The sequence below is a fragment of the Anabrus simplex genome, chromosome 7 (genome assembly GCF_040414725.1).
Source record: "Anabrus simplex isolate iqAnaSimp1 chromosome 7, ASM4041472v1, whole genome shotgun sequence".
Classification (NCBI taxonomy): domain Eukaryota; kingdom Metazoa; phylum Arthropoda; class Insecta; order Orthoptera; family Tettigoniidae; genus Anabrus; species Anabrus simplex.
The window spans coordinates 52,210,789-52,232,147 of record NC_090271.1 but is presented as its reverse complement, the minus strand read 5'-3'; the positions used below and the strand labels follow the sequence as shown (position 1 = coordinate 52,232,147).

Here is a 21,359-nt window from a genome sequence, read left to right as displayed (position 1 = left end):
GGGTCTTCTTACATACCAGATTACTTAATATCTAGTTGAATTACATTATCTACTTGTCAGATGTGAGTGATGGCTGAATATCAGGGCATGTATAATTACTGAAATGGCACTTAATTTTTTTGAAATACTATTAATTTTTAATGAGCAGTTTAACGAATAATGGCAATGACATTTCAGTCATTTATTTTTAAATAGAGGAATGGCTTAAAGAGTTATCTTTCTTCGAACAAGTGAAATACATTGAGAACTCTCCCCGCGGTAGAGAGGGGATAGCGATATTTGAAAAGAAGACTTCTTTAACAAATGATATTCATGATGACTGAATGTGTTAGCTACTGGCAAATGACTTTATCGTACTGTGAATTGATTAGAGAATACTTAATTAAATCAAGTGAAAGTTATTCGAACCAGATTATGTGATGATGAATGAAAGATATAAAAGCGTGATTTTCATTTTATCTACATTTGAATCTATGTAAATAGTTTGCGTCTGACATTTGCTATAGCTCTCAATTAAGACTGTAAATATTTAGAATTTTTCTTCTTATTAATTTGTTGGAGACCTCTAAATTAAAATACTTGGAAAGTAATTGATGAGATGCGACGTCAGTTAATTATTATTTATTTTTATAATGATATTCAGAATACTTAAACTACTTTTCCAAGACTTTCTTTATTTTAATAAATAGTATTGTATAAAATTAATTATTTCTTTCAATGACTTCCTAGGATAAGTACTTAGTTTTTAAGTGAATTTAGATTAAGAATTAGGCTATGATATTCGGAAGCGAACCGGATTCGCGACTAGGAGACATCCGTTGCGTAGATTTTTATTTATCCGGCAATCTACCACGACGGTGTTTTCTCTCGATACGGAACCCATAGCTCGGAAATTTGTCTGTATTTGGAAACTGATGTTGTGTTCGAGCTAGTCTGGATCTTACGCGACCCTCCCTGGACGCGGGAACGGCGCAACTATTTTACAAGAGCATACTTGCTCCACTCACTCACATCGTCTATTAGTTTGAGCTTCAAAAGTTAATATAATCCAGCCTCTTGTAGGCACAAATTTATTACACAATCATGCTTGATAAAATTCAGATAATACGTTTACTGTAATTTCTGTTCGATAGTCTGTTACAGGCTCGTCTATAAATATTGACAATTTAAACCATAGAAACAAGGAAATGCCATTTGGTCCTTGTTTCAATGACGGTGAATGACATTTACCTCCCCGCGGTAGAGAGGGGATAACGACTCCATATAAAAACATTATTTTATATGCAGGCGGTTAACGAAAGAAGGGACCGATTATCTCCCGGTATAAGGAGATCCCCTATACCAAGTGCCAACAGTCTCATTGAGAGTTGATGAGCGGGTATGGGTAAGGGCACTCTATTGTCCTGGGGATAAGAAATTGCTCCCAAAGGCGGAGGAACCAGTTTGCTCAACGGCATTAGAATGAAGAAGGCATCGGGAAACCACTGCATTAAGGATCCTGAGAGATTTTCCCATAAATCCACATGGCTTGGCTGCAACGTCAAGATCGGAGCTGGCCGTGTGGATCGTCTACCTCCGTTTGGAGACAACGTCTTAACAAGAAGAAATAGGGACAATGAGTGCCAATTCTAAATGACCTTTTATCAAATACCTGCAGGGAAACATGTAATTTAGGAAATAAAGTGTGTTAATTCTCTGTTAATTCCTATTCAACTTGGTCTGGGGGTAACTAAGATTTTCTAAACCTATAAATTCTTCACACTATTTTGGTACTTAATATTTCGCATCTAGTCACCCCTCTGTAGAATAGGCTTAGCCCCAGACTTGCCGAAAGTGTACACTTAAACAGCGATTTTAGATCCTTACATTAATCAAAGCAGTTTAAAACCCTCCCCTCAAGTTTTCTGCCTGGGTCTATCAGAAGTTAAGAGATGTCTATCATTACCTTCAGTTGTTGGGCCTTCCGGATGCGAGCCTACAGCCCCTGCCTCCTAATACGCCGCACACACACTAGACCAGATCGATGAAGATGACAATACAGCCCTAAAGCGCTCAGCTTTTATAGCATTTCAGAGGGAAAAGTTCCAGAACTCTCTTGAGATAGGCAGAGTGCCTGAATACACCCCCAATTCTAATTGGCTAGAGAAATGTACACAAAATTCCTGCTTGGTTAATCACTAAGGAAGAAGGAAGCCGTTGACGCAATTCGTGATAAAGAATAATAAGAATTCATTCATCTCTTCATAGAACGACCAATATCCCTTCTTCCCGTAGGGTGGTATTCCAGGGCAAGTTTTGGGATTCTGTTGTTATCCGTCCTCAGAACGTGGTTTTTCCAATTTATCCTGTTTCGGAGTATTCTTTTATTCGCTGTCTTACCTCTTGATTTCGTATTTTATCTTTTAAAGAGTATCCTTTCACTGATCTAAGGAATCTAATTTTAGATTAATGTGTTTTATTCCTGTAGCTTGTTTTATCCACCCATGTCTCACTTCCATATAACAAAGTAGGTACAGCCATAGTCTTACAGAAGTTAAGTTTAGTATCTTCTCTCACTTTTCCTTTCAGTATTTGGCGAATTGTCCCACACATATGTTGAAATCGATAAAACTTCTTCTTCACCTCGTCATCATCATTAAAACATATTTCACAACCAAGGTACTTAAAATTTGAGACTTGTTCTACTGGTTGATTGTCAATTGTCCTCGAACATTCCCGGCACTAAAAGCCATACGCCATTTCTTTTCATTGTCAATTACTATCTTCGCTCTGATAAGATATATCCCTTGCCATGCCACAATTTAAATTTTCGTTCTGAATAGCCGAAAATTATAACTTTTACAAATGGTGTTTAACTGATGTATTGATTTCTGGAGTTTATCTTCATCACCCTGCAGGATAAATTGATCATCTGCAAAGATGTATTTATTCCAGAATGCACAGTTCGTTTCCAGTTTCTGATTACTTCATCTATATATATATATATCGATTAGTGTTGGAGAAAGGCTGCATCCCTGCCGTACACCTTGATTAATTAATATTTCTTCCGTTAGTTTCTATCCTAGATCTAAAAATAAATTATCGCCCTTTTGTACAGACTTTGGAAAACTTTCATAAGATGTTTAGGGTATCCATTTTTTGCCATTATATTCCATAACTGTTCTCTATCTACCCTATCAAAAGTTTTTTCATAGTCAACAAAAGCTACATAAGTATTCAAGTTAAATTCTCTTCCCCAGTATCTGTTTGAGGCTGAATATATTATCTGTACAGGATCTGCCTTTTCTAAATCCACATCGTTCTACCAGTAAGAGATTGTGTGCCATCATTTTAAGTGTATTGTTTATTATTTTAGCATATATTTTATAGTCAACATTTAATAAACTTATTCCTCGATAGTTACTGCAAAAACTTCGATTTCCTTTCTTGAAAAGTTATATTATGTTAGCTTTCTTCCATTCTTCGGGTACATTTCTTCTTTTCCAACAAGAATTAATTAAATGTAACAATCTAAATTTAAGAGTGATCCCACCATATTTGAACAACTCCATATTTACATTGTCTAGCCCTGGTGAATTTCTATTTTTGAACGATTTCAGAATAGTATTAAGTTCTTCTATATCTATTAGGTCAATTCCTTCAACTTCCTTATCTATATATTGATCTTCCTTACTCCCTCCATACTTTCCATTATGCTACAATTCTTTGTAGTGTTGTATCCATGATTCTTCTTCGGTTACATTTACATTAGAAGTTTCTCTTTGATCACTATTGAGGTTCTTCATTGACTTCATTAACTTGACAACCTTATCAGATGGAAAAATCTACAAAAACTTAAGGTTAAAAAATATTGATAATTAAAATTTCCCTTAAAAGGTAACTGTCCGTAATCCCGCCAGTGGGGGCACATAGGCCGATAGTAGAGACATCTAAAGGTTAAAGATCCAAGTATCTTGATTTACATTAGTTTCGGATTCACCAGACAGATGGCCTTCTAGAAGGCGCGCAGTTCAACGGGACGGAGAAGGTGTACTCCCGGTACAATAATAATTTTACGTCGCACTAAGTACTTTCATGGTTTTTCGGGGACACTGAAGTGCCAGAATTTTGTTCCACAGGAGTTCTTTAACGCGTAAATAAATCTAACGACACAAGGCTGACGTATGTGAGTACCTTCAAATACCACCGGACTGAGCCAGGATCCAGCTTGCCAAGTTGAGCTTAGAAGGCCAGCGCTGTACCATCTCAGCTACTCAGTCTACTTTACGTAGCACCGATACAGATAGGTCTTATGGCGACGATCGAATAGGAAAGGGTTAGGAGTTGGAAGGAATCGGCCGTGGCCTTAATTAAGGTACAATCCCAGCATTTTCCTGGTTTGAAAATGGGAAACTAGGGATAACCATCTTCGGGGTTGTCGACAGTGGGGTTCGAACCCACTATCTCCCCAATGGAAGCTCACACCTGCGCGCCCCTAACCGCACGGCCAACTCGCTCGCTCCTAGCTACTCAGCCCGGCAACTACGGTACACCGCAATACATTTACTTTATTCTATTCGTTCATGGAGGGACATAATTAAATATGTTCAACACTGCCGGCAACCCTGAAGATGGTTTCCCGTGTTTTCCCATTTTCACATCAGGCAAATGCCGGGACTGTAACTTAATTAAGGCCACGGCTGCTTCTTTCCCACTCCTAGTCCTTTCCTATACCATATGACCTATCTGTGTCGGTCCGAGGTAAAACCAATTATTAAAAAAAAGGTGTTTTACGCTCTTTACACTCCAGGGTTGGTTTTCCCCTCGGGCTCAGCGAGGGATCCCACCTCTACCGCCTCAAGGGCAGTGTCCCGGAGCATGAGGCATTTGGTCGGGGAATACAACTGTGAAGAAGGACCAGTACCCCGTCCAGATGGCCTCATCTGCTATGCTGAAGCCTTGTGTGTGAGGAGGGGCGATAGGAAGTTTGGAAGAGATGAGCAAAAAATAGGGAAGAAAACGGCCATTGCTTTAAGTAAGGTGCCATCCCGGCATTTGCCTGGAGGAGAAGTGCGAAACCACGGAAAACCACTTAGAGGAAAGCTGACATGGGAATCGAACCCCTTTATACTCGGTTGACCTCCCGAGGCTGAGTGGACCCCGTTGAAGGCCTCGTGCCACTTTTCAAATTTCATGTGGCCAAGCCGGGAATCGGACACGGATCTCCGGGGGGGTGGCAGCTAATCACACTGACCACTACACCACAGAGGCGGATGCAGCGACGATGTATGCAGTGATAATGCCTTCTTTAAGAAATAAACTATTGGGTAAATACTGAATCGCAAGAGTTCCAGAAGATTAAAGTATCATTTAAAATAACAATCACCTAATGAAGAATTGCAACTGCAACCTAAAATTTCATATAAGCCTAAATAGTTCGAAACAGATTTGTCAAGACGAAGTAGTACGTATAATATTATTCTGAAAATGGCATCGTCCGATTTAAAAAATAATTTATTTTAAATAACGGCGTGTTGAAATATAGTGAGAGAAATCGAGATGTGTCCCTTCAAAATGGCAGGCTGAGTGGCTCAAACGGTCGAGCGCTGACCTTATGACCCCAGCTTGGTGGGTTCGACAAGGTGTGATGAGATGTATCTGTAAACACACCCTAAGTGGACAACTGTTCCATGTTTTCTTTTTTCCCTCCACTAAGACGAAAGTACCATTTAACCAAGAACCAATTATAAGGAAAAGTGAATAAGTGAAAAGTCATTGAGAGTACAGCCTATTTCCAGTTTCAGGAATGGAATGAATGAAGCCCCCATCTAGCGGCTAGGAGAGTACTGTGCGGGTCGCCGAAGTCTGTACAACGATTAATGACTGACAGATGAAATGAAGTGACATTGCAGAGTGTTGCTGGAATGAAAGGTGACAGGGAAGACCGCAATTCCCGGAGAAAATGCAGTCCCACCTCCGTGTTGTCCAGTACAAATCTTAAATGAAATGACCGGGATTTGAACCATGGAATCCAGTAGTTAGAAGCCAGCGTCCTGGCGCTACGGAAGCTTCATGGTGATAAATATGATACTTATATCAAAACATACTCACAAATCTTAAAGTATATTTTTGCAGGTATTATTTTAATATGGCAAAGAAGTATGCGAGGAAAAGTGTTTTTAAATTACTTAATAGCTGAGTCAATAACTATAATTAGATTCTTGCCGGACTGCGTGGCTCAGACGGTTGAGCCGCTGGCCTTCTGACCCTGACTTGGCATGTTCCATCCTGGCTCAGTCCGGTGGTATTTTAAGGTGCTCAAATACGTGAGCCTCTACTGGCACGTAAAGGAACTCCTGTGGGATAAAAGTTCCGGCACTTCGGCATCTCCGAAAACCTTCCAATAGTAGGCTTGTTAGCGGGACGTAAAATGATTAACATTATTAGATTATCTAGTAGAACAATGTTCGCACCTCTGCGAGACCTACTCATCAAAATCATCATGAATGGATTGGGGAAGATTAATGCGTGACTTACTTTGTTATGTAACCTATTCTTTCTTCATGTTAATAACGAAGTCCGGAGCTCTTGTTCTCTTGGAGAAAGGTCCAATTAAAATGAGTAATGCTACTGGCATTCGAACGTACGAGCAATTGCTTGGTGATTGTACTTTCACTGCTCATCAGAAGTCAGAGGTATGAACTACATCGTTTGATTATAATTTTTTTTTTTACAGAGTAATCAAAGTTCCTTTTGCCGGTTGAAACTGACGGTCGTCGCAATCTATTAAGGCTACTTCTCCATCTAGATTATAAAATGCATCATTTATGAATGACGAAGGTATAACCGGGTTCACTCTGTGATCTGTAATTGATTACAGCATCTCAAGTAAATCATTACTGGGAATTGTAACACGTCCTTGCGAAACACCATCTCCCCGAGGCGGTAAGGACGCACAAGGGCAGGCAGGTAGGCAGGCCGGCGAAAGCTGCTGGATTGATGCAACACTGATCTTCTTTTACCCATCACAGTTGAACGAGAACAGTCATGTTCACTTTTTTTACTAATTGGTTACCACTCCCGATTAGGAATAGCAGGGTCAGTCAGGAGAGAGAGAGAGATGTGCTTTTGTATAAATACTGCCCCAACAGTCCGGCAATTATCACTCACATCAACAGTAGCCTCCAGTTCTCTCGCACCATGGCTAAGGTAAGATCCTTACATTTTCAACCCCAGGCTTGATCATCACCAGAAAGTTAAACATACTGGTTTCTTGATAATCAGAGTACAGTCAGAGCTTAAGGTTATTTAATAAATTAAAGAGCACCAGGTAGAATATGCTAATAATAATAATAATAATAATAATAATAATAATGTCCTCCTCTATGGTGTAGAGGTTAGTGTGATTTTCTGCCAATCCCGGAGGCCCGGGTTCGATTCGCGGCTCTGTCACGAAATTTGAAAAGTGATACGAGGGCTGGAAAGAGGGTTTACTCAGCCTCGGGAGGTCAATTGAATAGAGGGGGTTCGATTCCTACCTCATCCATCCTCGGAGTGGTTTTCCATGGTTTCCCACTTCTCCTCCAGGCAAATGCCGGGATGGTACCTAACTTACGGCCACGGCCGCTTCTTTCCCTCTTCCTTGTATATTCCTTCCAATCTTCCCATACCGTTACAAGACCCCTCGCCGCCTGGGCGAGGTACTGGTCTTACTTCGCAGTTGTATCCTGACCCAAAAGCAGTAGAGGTGGGATCCTTCGCTGAGTACGAGGGAAAACCAATCCTGGAGGGTAAATGGATTAATAATAATAATAATAATAATAATAATAATAATAATAATAATAATAATAATAATAAAAGATACATTATTATGATTGCTAGTACAAACACATGGGAAGAATGGTAGAAGGGTTCCTCAAACATTTGAGAGGATGTACAACTGGGCAATCATTCTCCATTAACACTATTCAGAGGGAAAAAATGAAAGGAATCCTCCATGTCGAAAACTGAATGTCTCGGTCACAGGAAGACAAGGGCCACGAAGGGCGTGAAAATGAAAAACTCCCTAAGTCTCGATATCCAATACCGCCGGGGTCGATAAGAACAAGTGGTGGTGGTGATTATTGTTTAAAGAGGAAGTGCAAGTAGGCAACCATCCTCTATAAAACACTAATCAGAGAGAAAAGGTGGAAGGTGTCCGACACTTCGAAAGATGAAGAAAGACTCCCTAGGATTCGCAAGCCTAATGCCATCGGGGTCGGAAAAGAACAAGAGTTGGCCAAGGAAGGTCGGATAGGATAGATGAATGTGAGGAGTCTGGTACAAGTAAGTGGAAGCAATGCTAGGACTCAAATAAGGTCCTGTGGTCACCAATCCACGCTCCCAAGTTAAGAGCCCCTGGGGCGCTTTTAGTCGTCCCTTAAGACAGGCAGGGGTACAGTGGGTGTTATTCTACTGACCCCACCAACGGGGGGATTAGGAAAATGCTCTATCGATGAAGCTGAACGTATTAATCAGCTTCGGTAGTGGGTTTATGTTAGGCGAATGGAGGAGGATGGGTTACCTAAGGTAATAATGGACTAAGCCATGGATTTCAGAGGTAAGAGAAGAAGGCTTTTTGACGATTAAAAGATAAGAATTGAAATAAACGAGGCCACAGAGGATTGTGGATGTCCTTAGTTAATTCACAGAGGCTTGCAGACTGATTGCTGAAAGGTATTATACCCTCTTATTTTTAAGTCGCACTGACTCTGACAGGTCTTATGCCGACGATGAGACAGGCAGATCTGGGACTGGGAAGAAAGCGACTGCGGTCTTAATTAAGATTCAGCCCCAAATTTTGGCTGGTGTGACCATGGAAAACCACAGAAAATGAGTGCTGTCGACGGTAGGGCTTGAACCTGCTATGTCCTGAATGCAGACTGACAGATTAAGGCTTGTGTATATCCATGAAAATAACAGGATAGTGAAAAAATCGAAAGTTGTCCTATCAAAGTGCCAGGCTGAGTAGGTCAGACGCTAGAACCCTGTCCTTTTGAACCTTGTTTGGTGGGTTCGACCCCCACCGCACTTCAGTGGTATTTGAAGGTGCTCAAATAATAGCATCAGCTGGTGGAAACAACAAGCGTACACATATTTCTTTTATTATTTATAAGTTTTTTCTCTTATTTCTTCAATTTTTTTAAAGAAAACGTAAGGGTGTATTCTGCCCGAAGGCAGGTCCGAACGTCCGCAGAGGTGTACCTGAGCCGGAGTTTGCGTACGGTAGGGTGACCAGTTCCTTTCCGCTCCTCCATTCCCTTACCCCCCCCCCGCACCAACTGCGCGTGGCAACCCATCCAAAACTTGGCCACGCCCAATGTTGCTTAACTTCGGAGTGCTCACAGGATCCGGTGTTTTAACACGGCTATGGCCATTGGCATTTTTTAAGAATACTACTTTTTATTATTTTTTCACACATTCTCTTCTTTATAATGTGGATTATGTTGTATACAATCCACCTGTAAATGGGGAATGTCTCTATTGGTGGTATATTTTTAAACAAATAAATAGGCCAGAGGAGAAAATTCTGGCGCCTCGGCTTCTCCGCAAAAGGTAAAAGTGGATAGTGGGATGTAAAAGTATTATTATTATTATTATTATTATTATTATTATTATTATTATTATTATTATTATTATTATTATTATTATTATTATTAAGGTAGTAGTAGTGACAACTAACTGAAAGGAATGGTAGGATTGAATTCAATTAGACAAAAATAAATATAAATAATTTGTGGGATGATCTATTTTCAGTGATAAGCTAGTGTTCATCGTAAGGTTGTAGAAAACTTAAACTGAAACGTAGGACGTATGTAGAAATCAACATTTTACGGCTGAAACACAAACGAAGCAGTCCTAGGTAAATTGTAGCCGAGTTTGAAGGCCCGAAATTGTAAAAAAATGGTCCATTCCAAGAAGTTCACTCGGGCAAAGTTTGCTTTAAGGGCAGTTGCTGCGGTAGCGGTTGTTGCTTTAAGGCAAAAACCCCAGTGGTCAAGAACGTTGTGAGAGAAATTAATACATGTCGTACTGAAGCAAACTTACTAGCTACATAAAAATGTGCAGTCTGCAAATTAAATTAGTGTTGTCATCATCATCATCATCTGTTTACCCTCCAGGTTCGGTTTTTCCCTCGGAATTAGCGAGGGATCCCACCTCTACCGCCTCAAGGGCAGTGTCCTGGAGCTTCAGACTCTTGGTCGGGGGATACAACTGGGGAGTATGACCAGTACCTCGCCCAGGCGGCCTCACCTGCAATGCTGAACAGGGGCCTTGTGGAGGGATGGGAAGATTGGAAGGGATAGGCCAGGAAGAGGGAAGGAAGCGGCCGTGGCCTTAAGTTAGGTACCATCCCGGCATTCGCCTGGAGGAGAAGTGGGAAACCACGGAAAACCACTTCCAGGATGGCTGAGGTGGGAATCGAACCCACCTCTACTCAGTTGACCTCCCGAGGCTGAGTGGACCCCGTTCCAGCCCTCGTACCACTTTTCAAATTTCGTGGCAGAGCCGGGAATCGAACCCGGACCTCCGGGGGTGGCAGCTAATCACGCTAACCACTACACCACAGAGGCGGAAATTAGTGTTGTACAGGATTGAAAACTGTGTGGAATTTCAATGTCTTACTCACGAGCTAGTTGTGACAGATATAGTAGATAGTAGCAAGAACGAAAGCCAAGCCAAAGCTGAGATAGCGCACATTCCAAAACTGATAACTGTATGTGCCCAGGTAAATACTGAATGCTGTTTGTTTAACGTATTTTGACCCTAATTGATGTATAGCCCCAGCATCTTCCTAGAGTGAAAGGCGCTCTGCAAAACTGTCGATGTTTATGATTTCTTGAACACAAGCTTACACGACTTACACTGCGAAGCTTACTTACTCGACGAATTATTATTATTATTATTATTATTATTATTATTATTATTATTATTATTATTATTATTATTATTATTATTATTATTACGAGAGAAACTTTCAGAGAGAGTTTCTTTTAAATCGTTTGAGGTAAAATACTTCTAAATATGGTTAACTTTTCCACTTGCTTCCACACTAACCGTTTTGAGAATCTATCATTGTACGACATAATTATACAAGATTCCAAAATTTAGTCATTGTTCGCTCTGCCCAGTAGTTGCATCGACGAAGTGTACTCAATGTAATTCAGTCTCTAACCTGCTGATCACTCCCCAGAACTGGTGCTCAACATCAATGTGTTGAGAAAGGATTCTCTCTCGTGAGCAGAATTGAATAATAACATGTCAGGATTCTCATTTAAAAAGGGCCTTTGTTAACATTCCAAGCATTTGTGAATGGCTTGTAGCAAAACAATTGGGAAGTAGTTTTTTGAACAACATAAATTTGGAGCTGGTTATATCAACAGGACTAGGCCTACGTGAAATATTTATTTATTTAATTCGTATGGAATATAAACTAGCAGACAGAACAACAATTGGACAAAGGATCAATGGATGGTAATATAACTTATAATTTAATGCCCAGAGAATTTAGCCTATTCACTGCCTCTTCACTTGCCGCATGAAGTTCGTGGTATCCTCCCTGGAAGCTCCGAACTGGGCACATCATTACAACATGGTGGACTGTCTGAGCCGCGTCACTGCAGTCGCATTGAGGGCTGGAAATTTTTCCCCACTTGTGGAGCCAGAAATTGCATCTTCCAAGATCGGTCCGCACTCTGTTGAACGAAGCCCAGATTTTTTTTTTTGGCAAGTTGAACCCAGCAAGTTTCCCACAGGGGTCAGATATCAACCCTATGGTCAGGATTTAAAGCAGCCCACTCCTCCCCCCCCCCCCCCCCAGGCATTATTCATTGCTGTGATTCAACCAGCTTCTTTTCTAGTTGTCATGATGGATGTCGAGATGTTAATCTTCCCTGCTTCTGAGGGTTGCAGTGCTGAAGAATCGGCAAGAGTGTGTTTACCAGTACAGTTTAACCATTCCTTCTTCAGACCAGTTAGCCTTCGAAAGTGAGGAGGATGGATGTTAGTTAATACTAGCAGCCGTTGAAGTGGTGTAACAAAAACGAGTGGAAGTATCCATTTTTTCACTAGATACAGCTGTTTTTACTGGGATCAGAAAACTCTGTTGCGATTTCACTTGATAATACTAGAATGCAGAAAAGATTTTTATCCAGAAAGACTTAGAAAAGTTAATCATATTTCGCTGACAAAAATATAGTGTAAACAGATTTCATAGATTGTGAAAATCTGCAGGTTCCTTTGTGAAACTGGAAATTAAAGGTATTTTCAAGCTTCGTGGATTAAAATCATAAACGGAAATCATTGAGCTGCTTGTAAGGACGTCTTTAATGATATTTCTTCACGATCACCTGCAACATTGCGAAAACAAGCAGACACCAGCGAGATTTAGCAACTACCGAGAAGCAGCATAAACAGCATCACAAACGACAAGAAAAGAGAACTGAGAGAAACGATTCCTTAGTTCCCAGAAGAACTAAAACAATGTGAATACACAATCTCACGGCGAAGGATTGTAGTTGTATGTCTGCTAATGTCGAGGCTGTATCAAATTCACAAGTATAACAAGTTTGATGTTCACCTCTGTAGTGTAATGGTTAGCGTGATTAGCTGCCAATCCCCTGGAGGCCCGGGTTCGATTCCTGGCTCTGCCACTAAATTTGAAAAGTGGTATGAGGGCTGATACGGTGTCCGCTCAGCCTCTGGACGCCAACTGAGTAGAGGTGTGTTCGATTCCAACCTCAGCTATCCTAGAAGTGGATTCCCGTGGTTTCCCACTTCTACTCCAGGCAAATGCCGGGATGGTACCTAACTTGAGGCCACGGCCGCTTCCTTCGCTCTTCCTTGTCTATCCCTTCCAATCTTCCCATCCCTCTACAAGGCATAGCATAGTAGGTGAGGCCGCCTGGGCGAGATATTGGCCCTCCTCCCCAGTTGTATCCTCCGGCCCAATGTCACGCGCTCCAGAACACTGCACTTGAGGTGGCTGAGGTGGGATCCCTCGCTAAGTGCGAGGGAAATACCAACCCTGGAGGGTAAACAGATTAAGTAGAATTAGTACAACAAGTTTGATAGCGAAAGTTGAGACATTGATTAGTTACAAAAACATAGGACACAGTTTTCATTCATGCATTAGCTGCTTCTGTGGATCAGTGGTAGAGTGTCGGCCTCCAGATCACAAGATAGCGGTTTCAAACCCGGCAGAGGCAGTCGGATTTTTGAAGGGCGGAAAAAAGTCCATTCGACACTCCTTATCGTACGATGTCGGCAAGTAAAAGATCTCTGGTGACACATTTGGTGTTTACCCGACAAAATTCATTAAATCTCAGCCATAGACGCCCAAGAAAGTTTCGGTTTACTTGGTCTGCCATCTAGCAGACCTAGAGTAAAACGGAACGTCGAAATTCAAGAGCAGACAGCCAGATGGCGTCAACTTGAAGTGTCTGCGCAAGGTGGCTGAGGCCATACGATTATTATAATTATTATTCATGGATTTTGTATTGAAGTTTTCTTTGAAAATATAAGAAAACATACTTGCTTAATTTGTTTCTTGAACCAAGATTCTGTGTAAATTATTTTGAAACGTTACTATGTAATAAAACATATTTTTAAAAATGATTCTTTAATTTTACATTTTGGTACTTACACGGGAACACATACATGTGTTACACTCGGATCCGGTTGAAATTTGGTAGGAATATTCGTGGGAGGCTGTGGAATGCTAAGGTGCAAACTGCATGTGCCCAGCGCAAGTGTAAACGCCGTAATTGAACAAATAAATAGTCGTAAAATTGAAACTGCCGCGGAAGAATCGGGGTGTGGCGGAGAGGTAGGGAGGAGCGAAGCAGCGGACGTGAGTCAACCGGGCTGTGTCCAGCCGCGTCAGCAGCCAGGCAGCGTATAGTTAGCGCGTTCCCCTTAACTTCCCGATCAGATGTGCAAAACGTAAATGTGAAAACAGCACAGGAAACAAGTGTACAAAGGGCGATGTTTAAACAACGATGCCAATATGGTTTGAAAAATTCACGCCACAGTTCTTGTTACTCGTTGTAATTAATGCAATAGTGATTGTTTACAAAAAAGTGGACAAGGCACAGATACTGTGTGCACCATGCACATTTTACAGCGCTGTTGCTTTCACAAGTATTACATTGATTATCGGAAGGCTCTTCTATGAAACAATAATCGACTGGATTAACTAATTGTGAACGTTTCTTTTTAACATAGCCACATTTGTACTAACTGAACTCCCACATGCTGCGAAAGTGCGGAGACAACTGGTTATGCGTCAAAGATAGCACTTTTAAAAGGTTGTTCCTTAAATGTACGTTGATGTTTTACGAGTTTAACAAAATTAAATCGTACAACATACGAATAAATTGCTTCCAAATGCGGAAGCCCAAAACATCTAACGGCTGGATAAGTCCAGTGGCTCCTTTCGGAATTGTTTGAACATTAATGGTGTTCTTACTCCCAATTTTAGCATTTAAAATATTTTCTTCTTTCTGTCCGGTCCACGAATCGAGAGCTAAAACACTGTACTCTGGTACTAGCTCACAATAAACATCCCGTAACCATTTCTGTACAAGTTCTTTGGTCAGTTTTCCAGACTTTGAAGGCACAGTGTACACGTTTGGTGCAGTAAATAGATCTTTTTCTATATTAGGACCAAATTTACCATTTTTTCTTTCAACACCACTAGCAACTTTGGCAGGAGTTGTCCATGTGCCGAAATTATTGGCTGTATTGTGTAGCTGTGAGTTAGCGAATTCAAAGATTGTGCTTCCGCTAATTCGACTTCTTCTCCTCGTTAATTATGGGTCCTGCCAGAATGGAACTCTTCATGAAAACTAGATTGATCAGAATTAAACACGCACTCTGGGCCGTGGCTTTCTATTAATTGCGACACTTCTTCCACAAACAGTGTCGCGTTACAATTAGTATCATCTTGTTCAAATTGGTATATTTTAGATATGAATTTGCAAATATTTCTTGGTCTCATTTTAAATTTCTTTTTAAAACTCATTACCCAGAAATGAGACGCTCGAAACGTGTCGTCGCCAACTAGACGAGCGTACTTTAAGGCCCATTTTTTAATATTTATATCGTGAACAATTTTGTTTCGTTGTCTACTTTCTTTGAACTTTTGATAAGTCTTCTTCGTAACAAAGTTTTTCCCCATTGTGCCACCGCTTTCCAATTGTTGTTCCCACCAGTAAAGCTCTTCCCGGCACTTTAATTTACGAAACCTGTGTTTCACTGATGCGAAGCTCCTCTGTTTCCCACCTTTGTTTCGCCAATATTCGACGAACTTCTTCTTATAAGTTATTGGGATTAGGAATCGTTCAACCGTTGTTGTGGATGTAGGGTTAGAAGCAACATTCTCGGAGACGAGTTCGAATATCGGTGTTTCAATATTGTCTTCCTCGAAAACAAAGTCACCATCTGACATATCCAATGTGCCATCCAGTTCGACTGCCACATCGGCATCCAAAACCCTGTCGGCAATTAGACCTGTAAAGCGGAGACAAGAACGCAATTGCTGTGAACGCTTGTTTTCCTATTAAAATAAATAAATAAATATATATATATATATATTTATGTACTTATGATATAATTCCAATCCCAAATTCTTTTCATCTTCAGAAAATGAGGTATCTTTTTGTCACACTCTGCAAAATAATTCTGAAAGCATACTACTACATTCCATGGATTGAATGACGTCTGTAGTGGGCGTTTTGTTGTATCTAGGTGTAAAAAGTTAATTATTACCATACGAGGTTAAAGTAAGTATACAGTCACCATTCATAAAAATTACTTCAAGGACGTCAGATTTTACCTGTCATTGTAAGAACGTTGTCTCATCGGACGACTAATCAATGTGCACCTCTTGATCTACTTCGACGTTTCTAATCGGGAAGATACGAGGTATGTGCGAGGTGCGAACTGCGGTGCAGTAAAGAAGAGTGGCCGGGAGGGGGTGGTCATTCGTCCCACTCGAGCGAGTAGCCAGACTATACGCTGCCAGGCTGCTGGCGCAACTCGACACAGCTTGGCTGGCTCACGTCCACTGCTTCGCTCCTCCCTACCTCTCCGCCACACCTCGACACTCCCTCGGCACTTTTAAATTTACGACTATTTATTTGATCAATGTTGGCGTTCAAACTTGTGCTGAGCACATGCAGGTTTCACCTTGGCATTCTACAGCCTCCCACGAATATTCATACCCAATTTCAACCGGATCCGAGTGTAACACATGTATGTGTTCCCTTGTTAGCCCATTTTTAAATTATAGTATTCAATCGGTTAATGAACTTATCTGTAGCGACGAAGATTTGAAATCAAATCCAGTCAATGGTTACAATAATTCTAGTGCCTTCACCTGGAATAAAGACGGTTGTAATGGACACTGCAAAAATTACCTTATTAGTATATCAAATAAACATATTTGAACAGTGAAATTACCGTAAATTGTTATCTTGTTGGCAGATGCTGCTTGTTCTCGGCGCTGTGGCACTAGCCACTGTCATGGCTGAGCCTCCTGTGGGACGCCAATATTTGCCTCCAGGCCAAGGGAATGGATATGGAAGCCGATCAGCTCCATCCAGCCGGTATGGTGCTCCTTCAGCGTCCTCTGGAAGGTTTATGGGGAGCCCTTCAAGCCAGTATGGCGCTCCATTCATGAGCCAGGCGCGGTCCAACGGCGGATTTGGTGGTTCTAACGGGTTTGGTGCTGCTCCCTCAACACAATACGGTGCTCCTTCGGGTCGCTCTAACGGCTTTGGGGGTTCGTTTTCTGCTGCTTCTGGAAGGCTGTCTGGAGGAAATGGATTCAGATCGGCCCCTTCTGCCCAGTATGGAGCTCCTTCAGCATTTTCTGGCGGTAATGGATTCGGTCGCACATCAGGTCTCTCTTCATCCTACAACGCACCAGGTGCTTCAGCTCGTCTGGGAGGTGCTCCAGCCCCCGTTTATGGCCCTCCTAACGGAGGATACAACTATGATGACGCTAGGGCCCGCCTAGCTCAAGATGACCTTTCGGTAAGTTTATTTTTAGAATAGAGCAGAATATTCTCATCTCCTTGTTCCGAATCACCTGGAACTGGGTAGAGAGTAATCATATATTGCGATCCAAGTTATTTTCGTTTTACAATTAATTTATTTATTACTACATTAATCACTATTTAAACGCAATCTCTAAATTACAGTTTTTACAATTTTATTTATTTTTGTCCTAAAAGTCAACAGTTTAGGACAACATGTATCTTACCCTTATTCATTTGTATCAGTGCAAGTATTTACTTATGTCGCCGGCCCCGCGGTGTCGGGGTAGCAGGCCTCCCTCTTACCCGGAGGCTCCGGGTTTGATTCCGGCCAAATGAGTGATTTTTACCAGGATCTGAGAGCTAGTTCGAGGTCCATTCAGCCTACGCGATTACAACTGAGGAGCTATCTTAGGATGAGATAGTGACCCAAGTCTACAAAAACTAAAACAATGGCCGAGAGGATTCGTCGTGTTGACCGCATGTCACCTCGTAATCTTCGGGCCTTCGGGCTGAGGAGCGGTTGCTTGATAGGCCATGGACTCAAGGGGTTGTTTCCCCATAGTGTTTAATTGTCTTTTTTAATGTATTTATGACACGAGTCTGAACAGATTTATCTTCAGCTTACAATAGACATTATGAATTAACTGACCGACTGACTGACTGACTGAATGAATGAACACATTAGTTATTGTATGATTGAATAAGCACTCTTTTCTCCCAGTCATGGATAGCCACCAACTGGGGAGAGATCATTCTTTTTGAGTGAGTGGTTGAGTGAATTCGATGCTGTCAGCCTACATCTACGCAACTTCAGCAGCTAAGGCGAGAACATTCCAGTGTGGATGAATGATTGAACTAAATTCATGACAAAATGAAACTGAAAAGGAAAAGAACTCTCCCAGTCACGGATAGCCACCAAATGTGGACAGATACCTTATTATTGAATGAGTGAATGAATGAATAAATTAATGGATGCTCTTAGCCTACAGGTTGTTTTATTATACAATTCAAAATTGAGAAAAGGGACCATTTTTGAGCTCTGATAAGTAACGCATGAAATAGTTCAACAGTGCTTACGTTTATATTTTGTGCTGCACGCTGTGGCATAAAGTAAATTCCTTATTCAATATTGTTGTAAAACATTTTTAATCAATACGTCTCTCGAGTATTCTGGAAATTCTCCGGATACATCTTATTCATTCTGTAATTACCAGCTATAACTTCGGCCACTCACAAAGGTTAAAATTTCTTTGTTTAATAATCACATCCTCTTACGCAATATCCATGCATAGCCTTTTAAGCTACATACTGTACGTAGTTAAAATCTCTTTATGTTAATAATCGCATCCTGTTGTGCAATCTCCATGCACAGTCACTTATGTTTCATACGTGATTTAAAATATCGATGTTTAATGATCGCATCCTCTTACGTAATCTTTATCCACATCCATTTCTGCTTCATCGTGGAGATTAGTTCACATTCGCCTTTCAAGGATTTTCAACCAGATATAGCCTAAACCCGTCATGTAGCATCAATACACAGTCGCTCAAATTGCTTGTCATTGGTCTGCACAGTCACTATCATTTTCATTTAAATCTCTCGAACCTGTAATCTTCAAATAGCGGCTGCTTAGCGGAAGTAGAGAGCTCAATTCACCCTCAAGGACCTGGGTTCGATTCCCCTTCAGGAAGTCGAAAAAATTAAGAAACGAGACCTCCACTTCCGGAGGTGCACATAGCCCTGATGTTCACTCTACCTACACCAAAAATGAGATCCAGGTTAAATCATTTGAGGCAAAGGCAGCCGGACGTAGGTCTCATTCTTAGTGTCAAGATTACGAATAGTGGAAGCCTTTACTTCAAACTCCGCCAAGGGCCTTCATAGCCTGTACAGAGATGGCTTTGATGAAAGTGTGTTCCTTGGAGTGATCGAAATAAATAAATAAATAAATAAATAAATAAATAAATAAATAAATAAATAAATAAATAAATAGTCCGCCTCTGTGATGTAGGGGCTAGTGTGATTTACTTGCAACTCTGGAGGCCCGCATTCGATTGCTGGCTCTGTTACGAAATTTGAAAAGCGATAAGAGGACTGGACCCGGGTTCATTCAGCCTCGGAAAGTCAACTGAGTAGCCTGGGTTCAATTTCCCCTCAGCCATTTTCGGAATGGTTTTCCGTGGTTTTCCACTTCCACACCAGGCAAATGTTGGGGCTGTACCTAGGCCACGGCAGCTTCCTTCCAACTCCTAGCTGTTTCCTATCCAATCACCATAAAACCTACCTGTGACGGTGCGTCGTAAAGCCATGTGTAAAAATAATCCAAGTCTATTTCGACCAAACACATTGTACATAATATAAGTATACCTTCGTATGAATACTGAATCATCACTCGTCTTGCCGTCATTTTGACAAAAGAACAAGTAGTACAGTGTGAGATGCCATCAATGGCGAATTTCAAGTTTTGACGTCCTTAGGCAAATGGGGGAATTTACGTTCGGAATCTCTAGTAAATAAAGCAATATACGTACATGCAGAACGGTAAACAGCCTTTTATGAGGTAATTTACATCAACCTTTCCGTTGGACAGCATGCGAGAGATGCACAAAACCGCCAACTTGTGGAGTACTTAAGTCAGAGAACAGAAAACGATATGCTTTTTTGCGTCAGATGTTACCCCACTTCAACACCTATCAGAGGCTCTAAATTTATATTCATTCCGTCTAAGTTGTCTGGGCACCTTTCCGTTCACATTCAAGAATTGTAAGGGAATGCAGTAGAACCCTGGTTTATCCGAGCTCCGATGAATCGAGGTGTCATATTATTTGAGCTAAATATGCCAGTCTAAACACTACATTATTTAATCAATGCAAACGTTCTTAGACATTTTGTCGTGAATACCGTGCCACTCGTTAATAAGGGAAAATATTTTTTTTTGACAATTTGCTTTAGGCGTACGTAGCACCGACACAGGTAGTTATTTTGGTGGCCATGGAATATGAAAGGCTTAGGAGCATTTGCCTGAAGTAAAAGTGGGAAACCATGTAATTAAGGCCACAGCCGCTTCACTCCCACTCCTAGCCCTTTCCTGTCCCATCGTCGCCCTAAGATCTATCTGTGTCGGTGCGACTTAAAGATTGTAAATAAAATAACTCCAAATAAAAATGGTTAAAAATTATTCGTTTTTGTTGCTTTCTAAACTGTATTATGTGTTCGATATATGTAGGCCTACTGAAGGAGATAAAGACATACAGTATTATTGTAAAATATAAGAATAAATTACATAATAACACGTATTTTATTACAGCATTCTATTGTTCGTATTACCTACTGTACCTGTTGCGGCACATTCAGTACTTAAAAAGTAAACGTGAATTTACAGTATTTTTTCCTGCTTTTAGACAATACCAAATTCACTAGGATATGAGAAGTTTAGTGATACTGTTCAATATAATTGTTGACGAAATTTTTATGTCTGTGTGCTCATGTGTTTTATCCGAGGTGGTCACGGTCCACATTACCTCGGATAATCGGGGGTCTACTCTAGTTTAAAATTGATTTATAATTAGGCCTAGTACATTGTTTTCAAGTCTATGTTCGTAGTATTGAGGAACTCTTCCAAATTCCCTGTAAATGTTGACGCTATTGTAACGCTGTTTCCACAGGAGCCCGCCAACTACGAGTTCTCATACGAGGTTCAAGACGCCGACTCTGGAAGTGACTTCGGCCACCAGGAGAGTCGTCAGGATGACACTGCCCAAGGAGAGTACCGAGTGCTGCTACCTGACGGCAGGACCCAAATTGTAGAGTATGAGGCTGATCAGGAAGGCTACAGACCCATGATCAGATACGAAGAGTCGAACGGAGGATACGCTCAGGGTCGGGGCCAGGGCCCATATTAGTCTGTATCAATAACTTGTGAATGATGTATGAATGATGTGACTGGATCTTTGCTGTATTTATCGCTGTATATAGTTTGCTTCTTAATAAATATTTTGTAAAGAAATTAAACCTTGACTCTTCCATCAAAGAGTGGTCGGAAGACCGACGCTCGGTTGCTAATAATATTACAAGAGGACCCGTCCTGCTCCACAACATTACTTAAGAACAGGTCAGATAACTCCTCTTGATATGCCTGTCGTTGTCATATTGTCTTGCCTGACTTTTTCAATGGTTTTATGAACAATTAATAAGAAGCTCTGTGGTATGCCGCAGCTCTTAGTGAATATTCACCCATTATGACGTCATCTCGTCTGGTAGAAATCTATCCATATATTCGCTTGTATATCCTGCAG

At 41.1% G+C, this 21,359-nt stretch overlaps 1 protein-coding gene across 1 annotated transcript; it reads left to right on the top strand.

Moving 5' to 3' along the window:
- Window positions 1-7,179: 7,179 nt before the first annotated feature.
- On the top strand, window positions 7,180-20,989 carry LOC136877684 (pro-resilin-like). The gene is made up of 3 exons (XM_067151896.2): window positions 7,180-7,188; window positions 16,507-17,058; window positions 20,730-20,989. The coding sequence occupies exons 1-3, from the start codon at window positions 7,180-7,182 to the stop codon at window positions 20,964-20,966; spliced, it is 798 nt and encodes a 265-aa protein (XP_067007997.2). The 3' UTR covers window positions 20,967-20,989.
- Window positions 20,990-21,359: the final 370 nt, after the last annotated feature.